Source organism: Antedon mediterranea, chromosome 8 (assembly GCF_964355755.1).
Source record: "Antedon mediterranea chromosome 8, ecAntMedi1.1, whole genome shotgun sequence".
Lineage (NCBI taxonomy): Eukaryota > Metazoa > Echinodermata > Crinoidea > Comatulida > Antedonidae > Antedon > Antedon mediterranea.
This window is the reverse complement of record NC_092677.1, coordinates 1670856-1690862: the sequence shown is the minus strand read 5'-3', so window position 1 is coordinate 1690862 and position 20007 is coordinate 1670856. Positions and strand designations below refer to the sequence as shown.

Genomic DNA, 20007 nt, shown 5'->3' with positions numbered 1-20007 from the left:
TAAATTATTATAGTGATATGATATAAACCGTTTAGTTTTGTTTGTTATATTATTATTCATAACTAATTTAGTTTCATGGCAGGTTTTGTTTTCATCTTGTCTATTAATGTAAGTATCAGTCGATTACAAACAGAAACAAGTATTTCAGTTATTCCCGTATGCATCGCAATTTCGTACTGTGACAATTTATCTGTAAGCGTTTGGCTGCTTTTTCCATTATTTGATGAACTACTTGTTTTGAAAGTTTTGCAAAACTGTTTGGTAACTAAATGTTACTTGTGACAACACAAAATGGACTACAGTACTGATATCTACTCGTCGGTTCTTCTTGTCTTCATATCCGTGTTCATCATTATATCTGCATTATTAGTGTGCGCTACAAAAGGTAAGCATGCATACTTAATTATTTATTTGTCGCTCATGAAAAAAGGGTGTGTGTATCGTTACGTTCGATCTTTGTGAGTGGGTTGTTGAAATATGCGTTAAAATACATTGTACAGTAGTATTTTGTTTTTTATAGAAAAATATGTCTGTTAGCCTTTTAGTCAGTAGAAACAAAATCAAGTACCTAGACACTATTATATTAGTTAAGGTCGCACAAAATTGTTTGAATCTGTAGGCCTAATAATTACGTTTCATTATCAATGAATATACTAATCGCATTTGTACATTAGTAGGCCTACTCTGTATTTCTATATCCACTCTTTTACCTCCATTCTTCATCTTATTCGTCCCTTCTTGCGCTTCATACACATTCTGTAATTCAACTTTATGAGTAGGTTTATTCAAAGTAAAGAATACGGGCGTCACATTAGTGTTAGAAAGCACCGTAGCTGAGGAGGATTCCAATGCGACCATCAAGTGTACGTTAACACCACCAAACCAAGTTTTCTCATACATGCGGTGGTATCGAACCGATGACGTCGGCAAGCCCATTGGTGATATATTAGCGGAGATTCCATTCAACGACTCAAATAATGGTAATGTTTTGTTAAAGAAAAATAAAATGTAATATTGTCAAGTGTTGACGTTTAGTATAGAAAAGTAAAATGTAATAGGCCTAATAATTGTCCTTTTTAATTTTTAATCCAATACCCTTATAGCATTCTGTTAAAAAGTTTATTTTTTTTTCCAAAACAGAAATCAATGAAACTAGGGAAAACAGAAGGTAAGAACATTAATCTTAAAAAGAATGTACGATCACATGCTCACGATCACATGCTCACGATGTTCTATGTTTCAATTAGAATAATACTGTATTTACTACAATTTGTTAACATTTTATTTCCAGAACAAATGAGGTAGATTTAGAGAATGCAATCTATGCGAATGATAACAGAATGTCCTACAGGCCTATCGAGGATGAAGCAGCCTATGCGAATGTTAGTCCTTCAGTCGGTAAGGCGATTATGACATCATTATCATCGTCTCGTCATCAGATAAATCCTTCACCACTATGTCCATCATCATAATCATCATTATCATCATCATTTATATCATCAACACCATTATCATAATCATCATCATCATTATCATCATTATCATCATCATCGTCATAATCATAATCATCGTCATCATCATCATAACATCATCACCATCATTATCATAATAATCATCACCATCATCATAATCATTGTATTGACTGTCATCAAATCATTATCATCATTCTAGGGTGGGACCATCATCATCGTTAGCATCATCATCTTTGTTATTATTGTAAAATCATAGTACTGTTAGGCTACTACTGTATATTTATTTTGTAGATGAACCCGTTAAGTCACAAGACGCTGAGTAAGTATTTTTCATAGTTGACGTAAAAGAAAAGTTACTTTAAACTAATGAATTCAATTGTAATCTAGTGGGGAATGAATATTTTACCCTGAATATTATCTTACCTTATTATATTTGTAAACATTTTCTAGCGGGTATCATTGATTCGTTTTCGGCGCGTGTAATATACAAACTGTAATCAAAGTTTTGCTTTCCCATTTGGCGACTTTCAGTTTTGTTATTTTCTTCTGATTTCCGCATTTTGTGCATCCTGATTCCTTTGTTTGACTTTTGATAAAACGATTCCTTAAAATGTCAAAGTATCATTTACTTATTTACAAATTAGTCTCATACTAACTAGAAACCTGACTTATTTAGTGATGATGGTTTATTTGGAATATAAAGCACAATGAATGTATTTTTATTTGTCTGTAATAAAATGCTCATGAATACATTCATGTTAGTTCTCTCAACCCTATCAGAAGTAACCTAATGTATTGGACATTAGTATTTACATAGATCATGTTCCTCATCAGGTTCACGTAGGCCTACAAGTTTTAACCGGATAAATACAAAATAAAAAAGAGTATATTTGATTAAAAAAAATACAGATAAAACGATAACTATTATGTCGTATAAGAATGAAACAAAAGTGTCACTTATCACGATGAATTTGTCATTTCTTATTGAAAGTTTGGCGACGAATGACAAAGAAGATCGGATGATGAAAATTAACACGCTGAAGTTCAAACGTGGAGGTACCGGCCTGATAATGTGCTCTAATAACACCGCGTCGTCGTCGTCGTCATCATCAAGTAGCAACGAGCCCGTCTATACCATAGTTAACAAATGTGCTACTGTTGAGAAGAAAGAGAAGGTGACAAAGAAACCCATTCATTGTTGCCCCACTGATGACCGCTGGTCACCACTGGTCACCACTGGTCACCACTGGTCACCATAAAACCTCATTTTATGCTTTGTAGTATTTATATTTGTTTGTGGAATCATTCTAACCGCTGGGCGACAGTAGACTATTTCTGTTACTAGCTCCTTTTTAAAGTTGCAATGCTTACTATAGGCCTACTCACTTAATACATACTTAAGCCTACACATTGTACCAACTTAATTATCATCTCTCTCTTTTTAAGCGAAAAGCCCCCGGATATCTGGATTGTACTAAAAATCTGAAGATAAATAAAGGTACGTTTTTAAATTTTGTATATTAAATCAGCCTGTTAAAAATACACAACTGTACCAGTAGACACATAATATGACACGTTATAACTAGTATGTGGTTCGACAAAGATTCGACATTTACCTGCCTAGAATCATTGAAGTCGAGCTCTAATAAAAATGAGAAGAAGGGATTTGTTAATTGGATTCGTATAATAATAGAGTAAGAACTACATATAGGACCTAACAATCAAATTAATTCATGATTCAATCGAATTAACCTCTACACTAGATAGTAATATAAATTAGAGTAATCATCGAATAAGGCTGAAAAGGAATAAAACGTAAAGGATAATGTAGAAATGTTTAGCATGGAAGGAATAATATGTATTATTTTAAAGGAAAGTACAAAGCTTTTATAAACGAAGGATCTGGTGGTCTTAACATTTCTAATGTCAAAATAGAAGATTCGGGGAACTACACATGTTATGTGTTTACGACTGGACTCGTGACGGCTAAGGTGTCCACCACATTTACTGTAGCTCGTAAGTAGTTTGTCGTTTGTAGTTAGACTACCGTTAAGATTAAAGGTTTACAAATAAGTTTCACGTGACCAGAAACTTTAACCCAATATGTCCTATAATTTAGCAACACACTTCATGATGAATGCTTAAGTATAGTATTTTGATTTTTGTTCGTGTCCAAAATCGTCATGTGAAATCGTAATGATATATTGTTTGAAGGTTTGCATGGCGAAATCAAATGTTGATATGTTTGTTGTACACCACGTATGTTAGTTCTGAAAAGAACTGTTGAGTTTCTCGACGTCTTGATCAATATGATTTGATCGTCCTCAGGAGTGAGAATTGTAAAGTAAATGATACTACACAAAGTTGGCGCGCGCACGCGTGCTAAATGTATCAGTATTTATGCGCGCGTTTTCGTGGTGTTTCTAAAGATTTTTTGTCGGGTCATTTCAGCAAAAATTGTGGTGTCAGTTGACGACGTGAACGCGTTTGAAATCAAAGATAGAAGTGTTGATATCATCTGTAGGTACACCCCAAAACACGAAACGGTTTCCAACATGAACTGGCACAAGATCACTCCACAGGGCACTAAAGTTTTTCTAGTCTCCAGTAACAAGCCGTGTCGTAGCGACAGATTCTATGCAGTACATTCGTCTGGAATAGGACGTCTAAGAATCAGAGATCCCGTTTCTGGTGACGAGGGCTGTTATGAATGCGAGGTCATCAGAAAGAGTAACGGAACTTCCTCGTTTGGGGATAGTGTACTCACGTTACCAGGTAATCAATTCTGTTAGATACTTGATTATACTTTCGTATACTTTGAACTTGATTAATTGAACTTTCGGTAATCAAATTTGTATTCTTTTTAAAGTGAGATTGTTTCCATATCATCGAGAATCATCAGCTAATATGACGTCATACAGGTACGTTATCTCGGTATTATAGCAGTCAATTAAATTGTCGTTCTCTTAAGCGTAGTTCCCACTAGCGACGCAACGCAAGGACGTAACGCAACGCAAGTGAATTGACCAATCACAAGCGATGGCTTATTCGCTTGTGATTGCTAACTGTCTATAACTTCGCTTGTCATTGGTTAAAACGCTTGCGTTGCGTTTACGTCCTTGCGTTACGTTCTAGTGGGAACCAAGCTTTACTTTATGTAGACACAACTATTTCAAATTAAATTGCATATTTAGCAAGTAGTAGTCAGATAGTTAGTGTATTCATGTGATGCATAAGTCTATATGTATTCATAGGATGCTCCTCGTCTATGGAATGTTCTACCGAGCTCTATACGATTTTGCAAAACTGTTGATACTTTTTAAAAATGATTAAAAACACATTTATTCATTAAGGCATATGGAAATCATGAGGTTTCTTAACCTAGATAGGGATCCGGGACCGCGACAGAACGAGAACGGATGGAGACCCTCAACAGAAATTGTATTTTATTTGTCAGGAATTTGTATGATTGTTTTTTTTTTATTTTTTTAAATGCGCCTTGAGCACTCTTGAATGGTATGTGCGCTATAAAAATCCTGTTATTATTATACAGAATGTTTAAACCAGAATGTAATATATTTTTTTGTTGGTAGGCGGCCAGCCCTGGTATCATTTATTCAAGGAGAACGCTACCATATAATAGCATTTTGTGAAAAGCGTCGTAGAACGGCAACCAGCGAAACAAGAAGTATTGTATCGTTGAGGGGGTTAGTGCGTTCACGTACGATAGAATGGGAGAAGCAACACGTGCCTGTGTACTCAGAGGAGATCAACCTCCAGTATCTAGAAGAAAACACGGGGGACCTGAAGACGAACCAAAATGGAAGTAAACGTATAACATGGTACAAATGATTGAACAGTTACTGAGTCATTCTCTTTTATCTTATACTATTTCCATCATTTTTTCTCATTTTTTTGTTGTTAGTATTTTCCATCATTTTTCCTTTCGCAATCATAATTTTATACTTGATTCGCAACTGTTCTCTCAGGTATAGCCTACAGACTTATAATTAATATAATTTACAATTTACTTTAAGCAATGGAAGCGAACAGTATAAAAGTATTATAGGCCTACATACATATATAGTTAATACACAGACGATATATTATAAGCTATAGATGATTGACATCAGATTTGTTTTGTAGGCCAGAGAATCCAGTCCCCATCGTGGTCAATGAACGACTCGGCCATATTGTGGTTCTTTTTAACAAGTTCACGTCGGGGGGTGAGACGAGGTCCCAGCGGGCACCAGATTGGCAGTTATTCTCAGCTCATAGTACAAATGGTGCAAGAACCTGGTCAAAGGTTAAGCAGCATTTTCCATGGAGCAACGATAATGGGAAGAAAGGAAAGAATTTGACACGCCCACCACCGCGCCATTTTGAATTATGTAAGTATGGCCAGATACTAAATAAATACGTCTATGCACCAGTAATCGCTCTGATTGGAAAAGTTTGTTAAGTGCGCAGACGTTCAGCGTTCGTGATGATGAAGTATGGCCAGAATGTTCCACGAATCATATAACAAACATATTTCTACATATATTTCAATAATTCAACAGAAAGAAAAACGTGTGCTTACAATGTATATTGCTAAAAAGTAAGATACGAGTTCGATTTGGGTGACTTTATTTCAGTGTCATAGTTTGGGACGTTGTCTCCTCACAAGGAAACTGGATTTCAGAAAATAAGCAAAATTCCTTCAACTCATTGACACGACCTAAGAATCTAAACTAATTTTCTTTGAGGAAATTAAAGAGAATTTTCTGTTTCGGTATGGCCTGAATATAATTTTCTGTATTTTATTTTCTTATCAGATACTGGCCACGGAATTAAATTATCCACAGGAACATTAATAGTAAATGGATTCGCTTCTAAGTTGGAAAGCTCGGCTCACAGGAGACTGACTCGGACTGAATCAACTAGTAAGAACAATTTAACAAACATAAATGAACAAGAAACTCTTGATCCTTTATAAATGCTTGCAAAATATCAGTCAATAATAATAACAAAACAAACATGGGGTGTTTAATAATCCTGGTAGTTTTACAGTAGGTCTCTCAAATACCAAATTATTGAATACGATCTATCCAGCCTACCTTTGTTTTTAGCACTGTAAAGTAGTAGGCTTCTGGTAGGCGTATTTTAGAATCCTGGGAATCTTTACAATAATAACTGATTGAACTATGTTCTTGTAATACGTATTTCAGTAGGCCTAATACAAAATTGATTGTCTAGTTGCCTCTCATTGAAAACCGGGCTACTTAAAAATTGGTTGATAGAAAGTTGTCCCTTTTCAGACGTATTAACGCCTGTTATTCTAACTGGTGGTAAGGACGGAATGGAATGGCGTCCTATTTGTTCAGGACGCGGAACATTTCCTCAGCCTCTTGAGACAACTGATGAAATTGACGAGTGGGCCGCGTCGTCACTACATCCGGGCAACAAACAATATCAAGACACGAAAAACTTTGAAAGCTTTCAAACTCCGGGTAGACAGGTAATAATTACATTTAAATCTCTTCACGACAAATCACCATTATATATCTCCAATTTAATACGTAGATCTTTAGTTTCCAAAAAGATCTCTTAGGTCGACCAAATCCATCTGCACTTTTTGTTCCACCCAGTGATCTAGCTTTTGCAGTTGCAGCTCCTAAACTGTGGAACAATCTTCAAGACCCTATTAAAAATGCATCCTCTATCATAGTTTTAAAAAAAAACATCTTTTTTCTTTGTAATTTCTTTCTGTTTTTTCTCTCAGCGCTTTGGGACAATCTTTTGATTGTATGAGTGCTTTATAAATCGAACAGCATTACAATAACAATAATAATGAAGACATTGTAGTATAAATCTTGGTGTTAGATATGATAATGACATTTTTATTTTAAAATGTGTGTTTTATTAGTCTTGTCTGATGTAAAAGGGTCAGAATTCATGCATCTTCCAAACGCAAGATCCTAGCCATTCTTGATATAATTGTAACATCATGAAATGAACGTAAATACTATAGGCCTACTTTAAATTGTCTAACCTACGTAGATTTTAGATTACGAGTTTGTTGTAGGCCTAATATTCGTTACGGTATTTTAGGCTGGTATGGTGAGCTTCAAGGCATCATTGGAAGACAACACAAACTCACCCTCCTGGGGTATTCGTTCAAGCTCAATGAGATCATCAAAAGATACAATATTCTCTGTTCAACTGTCAAAAGATGGATTCAACACGTGGTCTAAAGAAAACTTGATTTTGAAGGATGGTCGGGTCGGTAGTTCTGACCTAGCTTATTTTGAAAGACTTCACCCTGGGTCAGACGAAGTGGTCAGGATGTTCGCTTGTTTGTATGAGAGTGTCTCAGAAAAAGACGGAACAGATAGGCTTACTCTCGTGTTCAATACTTTTAAACTTAGCTTACTGATGCGTGACTAATGTGTTTTAAATTATCATTAATTAACACAATGTATACGCAGAAAAAGCACAACCAATAATAATAGTAACATATGTGACGTATCATCACTTTTCGATATTTAAAAGGTACTGTACTATGTCTGCAATATCGGTAAAACAAATTAGTTACATATAAATATACAGCTTTATTTTACACTTTAGAAGACATATAAAGACAATAATTGTTAATAGAGTAACAAATAATATATTTGATTATAAACTATATTTTGATTTTTTATTAGTAGCCATGCATGATTTTGAGGACGAGGCGATTATATGTTGCAATATCATATTACTTTTTTTTATTGGAAAAAATATAGATATTTCTTATTCAAAATCACATTGAAAGATCATTAATGTTAAAAACTTGTTTGTAAAAAGGGAGAACTGAAATCCGATGAAACTTTTCCAAGTGGTAAGTAAATTTGTCTGAAATGTTTTTTGCTGCCCTTTGTTGTTTCTTCTCTTTTGTATCCTTCATTTGACAAGAAACTTTTCTTTTACTACAGAATCCCCAATTTAATTACAGTATATCATATGTATTGTTATTTTACCCTTATTGAAATTTAATAAATGTTCTTGAAATGAAAATGAAAGTTAAAATAAATGTGGGTTTTGCCCACAAAAGAGAAAAACAAATATTCAGGCTATGAGACATCATCGTAATTGTATGCTTGAAGCAAGAGGTTGTTGTTAGATTGTCTTTGTTGAAAAAAGTCATCACAGAATTTTAAACGGAAACAAATCGGCGTACATACAGATCATTGGCTACAAAAAAACATTAAGTAATTATAATATTCTAATGAAAATAACACGTGACGGTAAACGGCGGAGTCGGAAATTCCCAACAATACGTTGCAGGAATAGGCTAGTTGAGTTTCATTATCTGCTATCCATTGTATTGTATCTTATATTAGCACATTGTACTTTACGATATGTCTATATATAGGTTGAGTAAACCTTTTTTTCTAAAGTAATCAACCGTTATGTATAGATTTATGGCTGGTGCTTTGTTATAACTCACGAAATTTGGAAATATGACGATAACAAGATCGTGGGAATGGCTTAGTTTTTGGTCATTGATGTTAACAGTATTTTTGGAATATAGTGGTAAGATATATAGTAAACGTAGTATGTGTATATGTATATGTAGAAGATATCTGTACATGTACCGAGCAGGCGTCATTGGAGCAGTCGACATTGCAATTTATGTTTGCTGTATGAATCCGTGTCATGTGATTGCTAATATAAACGAGCATATTATGCAGAAATAAAAAACCGTATCGCGATTTGGCGTACGATTACCTATACACTCTGGGTTTAATTCCATATTGCGATAATTATTTTACAAGGACCTACCGACTAAGGTAGTGAAGTTTTCACAATGACAGGAATTTAAATATAAACTTTACCTTAGTCTGATGGGAATTATTCTAATTTTAAATTGGAAACACACGCCTCGTTCTTGTTCCTGTACTGTACTTTGAACCTGCTGAAGCCGTGTTAGGAAACACAGAGCCTTCAGTACACTTTCCAAGCCAGTACTCCTTAAACTATTATTAAAATTATGATTGTTAATGTTATGCATGAGTGATTTATATTCTAATACAGTATAAACGTATAGTGCAAGAGATATGTTTTTCGGTATTTTTCATTACGCCCGTTTTTATACCCGTACATAATCAGTTACTCAAAGCATACATGAATAGAAAAATCGTTATTACATAAAACATTCTATTCAGGGATCAGCTTATAATATTCACAATTGTTGTCTGATGTAGGCCTACGTATAAATAGTCCTACCTGTATGGGTGAAAGAAAAGAATCACCTATAAATTCTCCCTAGTCAAATGCACGGTTTTTTATTCATGGTACAGTATAAACAAACCGAGACCACAAACCAACATAGCCGGCTAATGAATGTGCATCTGTACGGTACAAAATATTTGTCCAAATGCACGTCACCGACCGAATCAGGAGCCCGGTGGCTTGACTATATTTCAGTCAGCAGTATAGGTCATCGTTAAACTGCAAATTGGAATATTGATAATAATAAAAAATGTAAATTGTGCGGTACAAATTCGGACGAAGACATCCATCATTTCATCCTTAATTGTCCAGCTTTAAATAATATACGTAATCAGGAATTATTTAATTTATATGTGGATATGTATAGAAATGGCAGCAAAGATATGTTTGATACTTTTTATACTTCTCCTGAAAATGACAAACTTAAATATATTTTGGGATACTCAGATAATTTAATTGATGAAGAGTGTGAAAATATTTTGGATAGTTTTTGTAAAAGATACCTAAAACAAGCATGGCAATTTCGAAATGATTCACTGAATTCCATGACTCAATAACTATGTTATCTACATTGCTACATTAAGTAAATTGAAAAAAAAGTGGGGGGGGGGGGGAGGGTGGGGGGGGGTTTGGGGGGAGGAGTTGGGGGTTTTTCGTAATAAGCTGTGTTTATCAGCTGATTTTATTTTATTTTATTTTATACACTTTTACTATATCTTGTTTTGTATTCATTGTGTAAAGTAATGATCTACTGTATGTATCGATGTAAATTGGGGGGGGGGGGGGGTAGGATAGGGGTTGATAGTTGCTTTTGCCTTTTTTTACTTTTCTGTTAATTGTTATATTTTATATTGTGAAGGATGCACCTTTGTGCTAAGTGTGCCACCGATCTAAAGGTGTAATTCCAAATAAATAAATAAACCCTCTTAAATCCTCTAGTTTGTTGTAAACTGGAGAATCATGTTCTTTTTCAGTTGGTCAAAGCATTACCAAACTCACTGCTGAGTCACAATTTGCCATTGAAGGGCAGGAGACCACTACATTACCATGTTACTTCATACCAACAAACGCCGTGATCGGCAAATACTACTGGAAGAAAAACGAGACGGTTATTGCAAGAAAAGACGATGCTGCGTCTAGATACTCGCTGAGTGATCCAAAGCAAGGTGATACTGCAGGATATGTTAGCCTGACTATCAATGCTGTTAGCAGACAAGATGAAGGTTCGTACACGTGTGGAGTAAATGACGAGTCTACTGGAGCTACTATACTCTTCCAGACGAAATGTTCTTTAACCGTATATTGTAAGTGTATTATACCCATGTGAACCACAAGCACATAACCACGTCCCGTCTTCTCACCACGAAACTGTTAACTAATTGTAAATATTGTACGTTATGAACTCTATCAGTTCCAGCACATTGTGCACACCGCGATTATTTTTCCTCAAATGGCTATACACATTTTGTAGACCCGAGTGGTTTGAGCCCTATTTAAGTAAGCCTATAGAAGTTATATTAAACGAAAACTAATAGAAGTGTTGTACATAACTGCCCACAGCCCTCCAATGCCCAATGCTCTTGTGTTTCGGCTGTATGTGAACAGAACGCGTATAAGTAAGATCGTCTTCAGCTGCCTGAGCTGTGTAATGTGTAATTAATTCCCACCATCTCATTTGAATTAAGTTTGGGAACTTAGATTGTAGCACCAAATAAATGATATTTACCCGCAGTATCCTTATGATTATACTTTGATTGACAGACTTGGATACACCGACATTGATGGCCCTAGGTGACTTGGAAGCCGTAAGAGGAAGCAAGGTTTCAATGTCTTGCAACTTGAAAGATGCTTATCCAAAACAAATCACAAGGACGTGGTTCCATGGAAATAAGATTTTGAAAGAGATCCCTGGAAAAATCAACTTTAAAAATGATATATTGGAAATTGAAACGTTTGATGAAAGTAATAAAGGAAACTATAGCTGTAAAGTGGAAAACGAATCTGAACTTGGCAAAAATGAAAAAGCAAGTAACTCAATTACATATAGGCTTAAAGGTAAATTTATGATTTATACAGTCCGGGTGACGAAAGAAACAAACACCCACGCATGAATTATTCAGTTCGCAGGAAAACCCGTCATAAGACCCGTTTCTCTGTTAATGAATGAGCCATAGTAGCATACAGACCATTTGTAAACTGCTCAAAAGTTCAATTCACATTTATTCAACAATATAAATATTTACAGAGACAAATCATTTTCTGTAGTCGTAAAACCCTTTAGAAAAAACCAAATGTTATCACAAAGAAAAAAACTTGAAAAAAGTAATTTGTAAATCTCATACGCATTCATTTGTAAATAAATTTTTAAAATGGTTCGGCTTGGCTGGCGCGTCCCTGGTTACCAGTGGGTGGCAACCAATGTACTGATCAAGATTTTGAAAAGAATGGTTAAACTATTTAACAAGCTATCGTGCTTATAAACTTATTCTCATTTGAGGCTTAGGTGATATAGTTGAAAGAGTCGTGAGTTAAGGTCAGGATTGAACACGGGACCTGGGATTGGAAGGGAAGCGCATTAACCACCAAGCTACAGCTCCACTATGTTAAATATAAGCACTGTAATAAAATACCAGAACTGATGCATTATACGATTTATGTTAACAGATGAGGTAACAGCTCCTCCATCAACTAGTAGCAGTGGGGCGATTATAGCAACTTTTGTTATTTTAGCAATTGTCGTGATCGTAATTCTGGGTGTTGTGTATGTTATATACTCCAGGAAGAAGGAACAACGTGACATTTATACTATTGTAAGTATACAACCAAACAAGGTAAAAATGGACAACAATTAAAATAGATTGTTTGTTTAAAACTATAAATTGTATTACATTCCATTTAGGCCTAACCACAATTTTATTCTTGAAATATTATTTGTTACTCTATGTGTATTATAAAAAGTCAATGGAACCAGCACGGGACACGCAGTGATGTGTCATAACATTAATATTTATATAATAAATATGTACGATTGTTAGGATTTTTAATTAAAATTGATAATAATAGATGGGCTTGATCTTAGAATCATGATTATCATTATTTATTTTTAGATTGAGACCATAACAAACAACAAGGCAAGCCATAAACTCATCCAACATCTTACAGATACACCAGGAGATTTGAAAGGTATCACTTTTTAAAGATATAATTAAGTGACAATGTGGAATGCCTGTGTTTTCGGATGTATCTTATGTGCAACTCGCAAATTACAGGATGGATAAACTATTTTATAATTTATCATGCTTATTAATTCTCATTTGAGGCTTAGGGAGTGGAGTTGAAAGAGTTGTGAGTTACAACCCTGGCACTAGGTCAGGATTGCGTTAACCAAACCCCCTCCGCAACACCTTCCACCCCAGTACAGCTCCACTCCATTATTATTATGCCTTCCTCCATAGCCTCTTTTCTTTTGTCCATCCAACAATCATCTTTATCATTATTATTTTACCTTATCATCTGTATACTATTTTGTATTGTATTGCTATGGAGGAAAATAAATGTTTTTTTAAATGAAATTATGTAAAAAAATAATCCCTGCAGTACTACATTTTTATTATTATGGTTATTATGACTAATTTGTTGAATAAAGTTCCTAAGAAACATAAATTCAGGGAAGAATACTCAAAATGTACATTATATGATTATGTATGCGCACGTACGTCATTATATTTATTCTGAGCCACTGATGATATTTGCACGTTATTAAAATGCATTTATTATATAAAATGATATCTAACACTTTTTTAATTTTTGTAAGAGAAATATGATATTCAACCAGTGAAGGTGAACAAAGATCTAGTGAAAGATGAACCAATAACATTTAAATTTGGTGAGATTGTAGTACCAAGAGGATCTGACGTAGCAGCTCCATTTGAGTTAACTTACACAGACCAACTATTGGATATCATAACCATTAGTGGATACAAAGAACCGTACTTTGACTTTGTCTTAAAACCAAATAAGAAGAATCAAGATAAAACAAAAATCTACCAACCAAATATATCTCTGAATTGTAAGTCTAAAATAAGTAAAGGTGTGAAAGGTGCGGAAGGATCTCTAGAATCCCGCTCTGTGACTGATGACGATGAAGGGCGTTTTGGATGCTTTGTGAATGTAAAACAGGAACCAAAACAGTCTGGTGCTAAACCAACAACACGATTTAGATTTGGTGGTGAATTAGGCATTAGACTCACAAGTAAGTATGGGGAGACAATTTAATTATAAAAACAAGGTAGACTATATTATTAATGTTATAATTTCCAGAGTACCCTAATCAAGTCATATTGAGATAAGGAAAGCTGAGAAATATGTTTACATCCATCATTTTACATCCATTCTATTGAATTATATGACATAAATTGAAAAAAAATGATTATAATTGATCTGAACTGGTTTGTTTGAACAAATCAGTTGTATTGTCAATACGTCACCCAATAAAATTGTGCTATATGTTATGCTATTTTCTAAGTTTCATTATAGTCATTCACTTTGACTATACAAATATTTACCTGAAAAAATGTGATTTAAAGGAAAAATAGTCAAATTTGCGTCCAACTAATGTGATTTTGGTTGAATTTAACATTTTTTTAAATTTTAGTTTCTTTTATACGGAAGTGATTTACTTGATTTAAACTACTAATGGCCTATTCAAAATCTGATTTGAATAATCTTCATTTATCATGTTTTTGGGGGGACAATACATCTTTAATAGATTGGAAGATAACTTTTTAATTAAATAATTTTTTTAGATGCAGTTCATAGAAATACAGATGGAAGATTGCTTAGGTATGTAGTTTGTTGTGTTTAATTGAAAACAATGTTAAATAGCAAAGGTGGTATCGTAATTATAGGATGAACATAGCAAATAGGGAAATAATATTAACAGTATTTAAGAAAGAGACAGTTTAATAATGTTAGTATTAAAAGAATTTAATAAATATCCAGTTTTGATACATACAATAACAAATAGTAGGCCTATAGAAGTTATCGTGGTGTTAACTGCCATATTAATAAACCATGTATGTATGGGTCTCGGCTCGTAACGAGGTCATTATTTAAAGATTGTATATAAATACCTTATATTTTGTATTATTTTTCAGCTCTGGTGGAGTAGTTCTTAACAACAGGGCTTTTTTGCTTTTGAATGACCACCATAAGTACATAATGTGTAGAGGAATTCCTGACATGACGCAGGAATTCCCTACCCGTATTACATGGGACGAAGAAGCTAACGTGCTAATCCAGGCAGAGTAAGATTTTGTAACCTTAATTGTTAATTATTGAGCTATGTTTGAGATATAGTGTTGAATGTTCTCGGAATTGCTCCATTAACAACATTAGCGTTAGCATGCTAATTATTATATAAAGCTTTCTTCAAATAAATCATCTTTTTTTGTTGAATTACCAAGTTAGTGGAAAACAACCGGTCAAACGTACAGTTGATACTTCCTTCTGTATTGTATATATCAACATTATACATCGTAGTATCTTTGTTTTCAGAAAGGAATTACTGAGTTACGCCGTGTTACCTGGTAAACATACCCCTTATATTCTCATCGGGGTTGTTAATGTATCAAAATCTAAGTCAAGAATTAAAAGGAAGTTGATTGTAGTTTTGCCAAACAAAAATCCATTGTTCAGAATAATGAATGACGTCATCAAAATATTGGAGTCAAATGGTTCTGTTGAAGATTTAAAATTTGGTAAGTTAAACTAGCGTGCGCTCACTTAATGACATGACTGTCGATATGGAATCCAAATCAGCAATAATTTAGACATACAATAGGCTGGTTGAGTTGTCATTCTTTCCATTTATATTAAAAACGGGTTTTTATCATTCTAGATTATCTAAGCGGTAAAAAGTTATCCACTGGACGGCTGGTTGTTGGTGGTTGGGTAAAACGAAAAGGTAAAATTGTTAAGAATAATTATGTTTGTTTAGTGTTTGTACACAAACAAACTTTCGGTTCGTATCATACTTGATTCCCACTAGGACGCAACGGAAGGACGTTCTCTTTGGTGCTGGACGTGTTTGTATATTTATGAATGATTTGTAGTCGTGTCGAGGGCCAAGACAATAACGATGGCACAAAATTATTCAATGTAATGTACAATATACTATTTATTCAATCAAAAGTAGGATGATCAAACAATGTGAAATTGTAGTGATTCTGATTGATGTTATAGTTTCAAGAATCAATACCCAAACTAACTAACTTAACTACAAAACATATATTTATATTAAGGGGACAGTAAGAATGACTAATCAAATGGTAATAATAATAATAATAATAATGAGATTTTTATAGTGCACATACCACTCCAGAGTGCTCAAGGCGCCCTAACCACATCCTGATTGACTTTCCTTGGAAGACCCACCTCAGGAATGTAGTGTTCCAAGTTGAGTAGGCATCGGGGAGAATAAGGGGTGAATAGCCTGTGTGACTAATAGGGTTTGGTCCCACCATCTTACAAAAGGCTATGTTTTATCTACATAGGGATTTAGTTCTCTTTTGTGTTTCCTTCCACTTACTTTGTAGTTGTTTATTTATGTTGGCAAGAATAAGCTACTGGCCTATTATTACTGGATTATTGATCCGTAAAGTTATTATTTATATTTTTTGCGTTTTACAGGTAAAACAAATGAAAATGGTAGGCATGGTCAAACAAACGAATTCAGGGTCAAGTATCTTCCGTTATCTACACAAAAGCAAGCGGATGTCGAAAAGCAGTCTTTCAGTAAGAATCACACATTTTACATACAATATACATTAAGCTTAAATCTAGAAAGTTTATGTGTAAAGGATATACTGTTTCTCGTCAGTTAATTTTTAACACAATACAGGTTTACTAAATGTAAATTTAGGACCGATCAAACTCAGTCAAATAGTCCTTTATCTGAACTAATGTTCACTGTACTGACAAGCAGCCCTATTCACCAAGTCAAATATTTCATCAATGGGCTTAAGTTTTAGTTCTTAATCTATAAAAGTCTAAATAGTATAATATACATTTTGCATGCTGTGTTTAAGGCTAACACTGTTTTCTTTCTCTGTAGGTTATCAGCCTTTTATATTGTGGACAGAAAATGAAATTGATTGGAATATCGTATACTTGAAGATGGAAAATGCTGAGGATAATATGCGAATTCAGGTTTGGCCTTTTTTGACTTAATGGTGTAAAGTTTAATCAACGAACTATACTAACACAATAACATTTACTGTTATTAAACAACTTTTATAGTATTGTTAATCGCATCTAACGAATCTGCCTTTTCCCAGATAATCGAAACAGACAATGATAAAGTACGTGCGATAGTTTCATTGTTACAGTCCTGTAAGGTTGTGTATGAAGGAGTTAGTAATGATAATTGTACAACGTTTTTGAAAAAAGAGCAGGTAAGGTGTTTTATTCAGAGGATGGTTTATTATTGATATAGTTGTCCTCTCACCGATACTTTCCGTACTTGAAAATGCACATTCGTGCAAAGTACAGTATATTATTCATAATTAAACTAATGAAACTTAGTTTTGACTAATACATATTTTTTCCAGACTTCAACTACTTATATGCCCGTAGTAAGTGTTGCACTTTCTTCAGATGGAAAGTTTATTTGTGTTCCAGCTATAAATAAAACCGATGATGCTAAATCTAATCACAAAGAGACATCGGCATCTGCAACAAAAGAACCATTAAATACCGAAAGAAAACAAGGTGTGCTTGCAGATTTAAAGAACTCCGTCAAAAATCTAGTTGCGCCAGTCACAAATCAACAACCGCAAAATGAAAATCAGAACTTGGGGGAAACAAAAGATGATAATCCAAACACTGATGTGCCACAAGCGGGTACAAATGAAACAGATGAAGAAAAAACAACCGACGCGACAACAAGGAAACGGGGTGTACTTGGTAAAGTTTCAAAAACATTATCGTCAATTAAAAGCAAGAAAAAACCCATTTCTGATGCAGAATATGAGAGCGTTCCTACAAATGAAGAATCTAATGAAACTCCGAAGGAAGAAAAAGCAGGAGCAGTAGTAAAAGAAAAAGAAACAGAAGTAAAACAAGTAGAAGACATACAAGGAACAAGTCAACAAGAGCCTGATGAGTCGACACCTTGTGTACATGAAGAAGAATCAAAGGAAATAGAAAAGAGACGGAGTTTTATTGACAATGTAAAGCATGGTATTACGAAACCATTCAAAACGGAGGGAAAATCAAAAAAGAAAACTAAAAAAGAGAGTAAAACAATAGAGGAAGAAGACCCTACAAATCAGGAAAGAGAGAAATTGAAATTTGAAGGTTTGTGGCATTTTTTAGAAGACACAACTGACAATAGAATTATTCGTTTAAAGCCGATACATGCCGGAAGTGGAAAGGATTACAAGCCGATTGACATTTTACAAAACAGAAGTAAAGTTAAATGTGAACAAATTGTTCCTTTTATGAGTGAGGGTAAATCAGGGTTTTTGATGATTTACACAACAAATTTTGAAGAAGATGAAGATCTTGGTCACTGCATCAGATACCACGTGTTGTCATTAGATTTTATAAAAGAATCATTGAAAAAGTAATTACTGTACCAGGCTTCACACTTCCTTTCTTGTTTTAGTAATTAGATTAGATTAGATCGCAACATTTACATCTTATTTATCATTAGTGTATGAGTATGTCAGTATAATTATAGAATCAATAGAATCGTGACATAGATAGCAATCACATAATAGTTCCGTAGCATCAAACAAATGTACTGTATATTTTAACAGTCATTTATATTTCATTGTAATTTGTATGTATACATTTTTTTTATCGTATCATACTTCTTCTTCTTCTTCTTCTTCTTCTTCTTCTAATAATGGACTAACAGCTAATTTAAACAGAGTTTTGAATTACTTTGTGAAATTCACATCCAACAGCCAAAGACCAATAACAGACAATGATAAAAGACACAATATAAATTGAAAATACACAGAAACAACAAGAAGGCGAAAACAAAAATGGTTACATTAAGAACGATTATGAACGAAATACTTTTGGTACTATAATAGAACACTTCTTCTTTAACGTGTTATAGCCATATCTTGTGTAATACTGTGACATGCTTTTTAATAGGCCTATATTCGTTATAATATTTGTATTGTTCGTAATTATAACCGTTGATGCGAAGGGTTGGACGATGTGAGTGAGGTACTCATTTAACGGAAGTTAAGTAGACATGTGGTGCTTTCGTCATCCTTTTTTAATGTAATGCATATGCTATTTGTAAATTTAATATATCAATGTTTAAATTATAGAAAGCAAACTTATCGTATTATAAAGTTTGACCACTTGGGATTACGTAATAATAATGTCTATGTATATATGTGGGAAATAGGTTATTAGTGGGGCTAATCTTTATTTTCTTAAATTGACACGTTTACTCCATGGATTAATGTAAATAATGTGATTTACCAGTTTTACGGAAATTAGAAATGTGCACATACTATACTACTAATGAGCATATCGGTAAAACGGCCTAGACGCGTGGCAAAATCTATCTTACACCTGTTATTTGTCAGTGTATAATATCTAAAAATAAGTAAATATCTTAATTGTATTAGTGGTCCGATGTCTTTCTGTTTATTGTCTCAGATTGTTTTCACTTTTCACAAATTTTTTCAGATTAAGTTTACCGGCGGGTAAAAGTATCGATGTAATGCTATGGCCAATTCATATAGGATTGTGATGTTAAGACAGAGACAATCGACATTGAATAACATCATTTTTTAGGGGTGCTAGTAAAACATCTGTCCTGGCTGGATATCTTAGTAAACCAGATTGATTGAAAGGACGACAATGAAGAACATTGTTATATTTTGGTAGTGCATTTTGTAATGAACTAGAAGAAATGGTGAGATAACGAATAATGACGAATAAGATCACATCATTTCGTGGTGCTTATTAACTTGCAATTACAGGTCCTGGTGGTGACAGCGACGACGACGACGACGACAAGATACTCTGCAATGTGCGGTGCTTTTCTGTATGGCGAATCATCAGAGGGCTGGTCGCCCCTTTCTTGGATTTGCCTGTGGTATAATAGTAAGGGAATAGCAACAAATACACTTGGCTCATTGTAGTATTTAGTCTTGTTATCAGAGTTTTGTATTTATGAAGCGGCTCATAGTAATGTATTCAAATTATGTGTTGACCCACGACCTTTGAATCCACAGTTATACTATTA

At 34.0% G+C, this 20007-nt stretch overlaps 2 protein-coding genes across 2 annotated transcripts; both read left to right on the top strand.

Annotated features, from left to right (window-relative positions):
• Positions 1-193: 193 nt before the first annotated feature.
• On the top strand, positions 194-8145 carry LOC140056634 (uncharacterized). Its single transcript, XM_072102072.1, has 15 exons — positions 194-385; positions 780-980; positions 1141-1168; positions 1292-1398; positions 1764-1791; positions 2464-2647; positions 2919-2970; positions 3345-3488; positions 3924-4247; positions 4342-4393; positions 5066-5314; positions 5619-5863; positions 6290-6397; positions 6773-6972; positions 7566-8145. The coding sequence occupies exons 1-15, from the start codon at positions 292-294 to the stop codon at positions 7899-7901; spliced, it is 2352 nt and encodes a 783-aa protein (XP_071958173.1). The 5' UTR covers positions 194-291; the 3' UTR covers positions 7902-8145.
• A 765-nt stretch (positions 8146-8910) lies between these two features.
• LOC140056405 (uncharacterized) lies at positions 8911-19450 on the top strand. Its single transcript, XM_072101770.1, has 14 exons — positions 8911-9029; positions 10703-11032; positions 11490-11783; positions 12393-12538; positions 12836-12911; positions 13543-13980; positions 14534-14570; positions 14885-15034; positions 15285-15487; positions 15628-15693; positions 16419-16523; positions 16843-16937; positions 17066-17182; positions 17339-19450. The coding sequence occupies exons 1-14, from the start codon at positions 8957-8959 to the stop codon at positions 18356-18358; spliced, it is 3150 nt and encodes a 1049-aa protein (XP_071957871.1). The 5' UTR covers positions 8911-8956; the 3' UTR covers positions 18359-19450.
• The last annotated feature ends 557 nt before the right edge of the window (positions 19451-20007 follow it).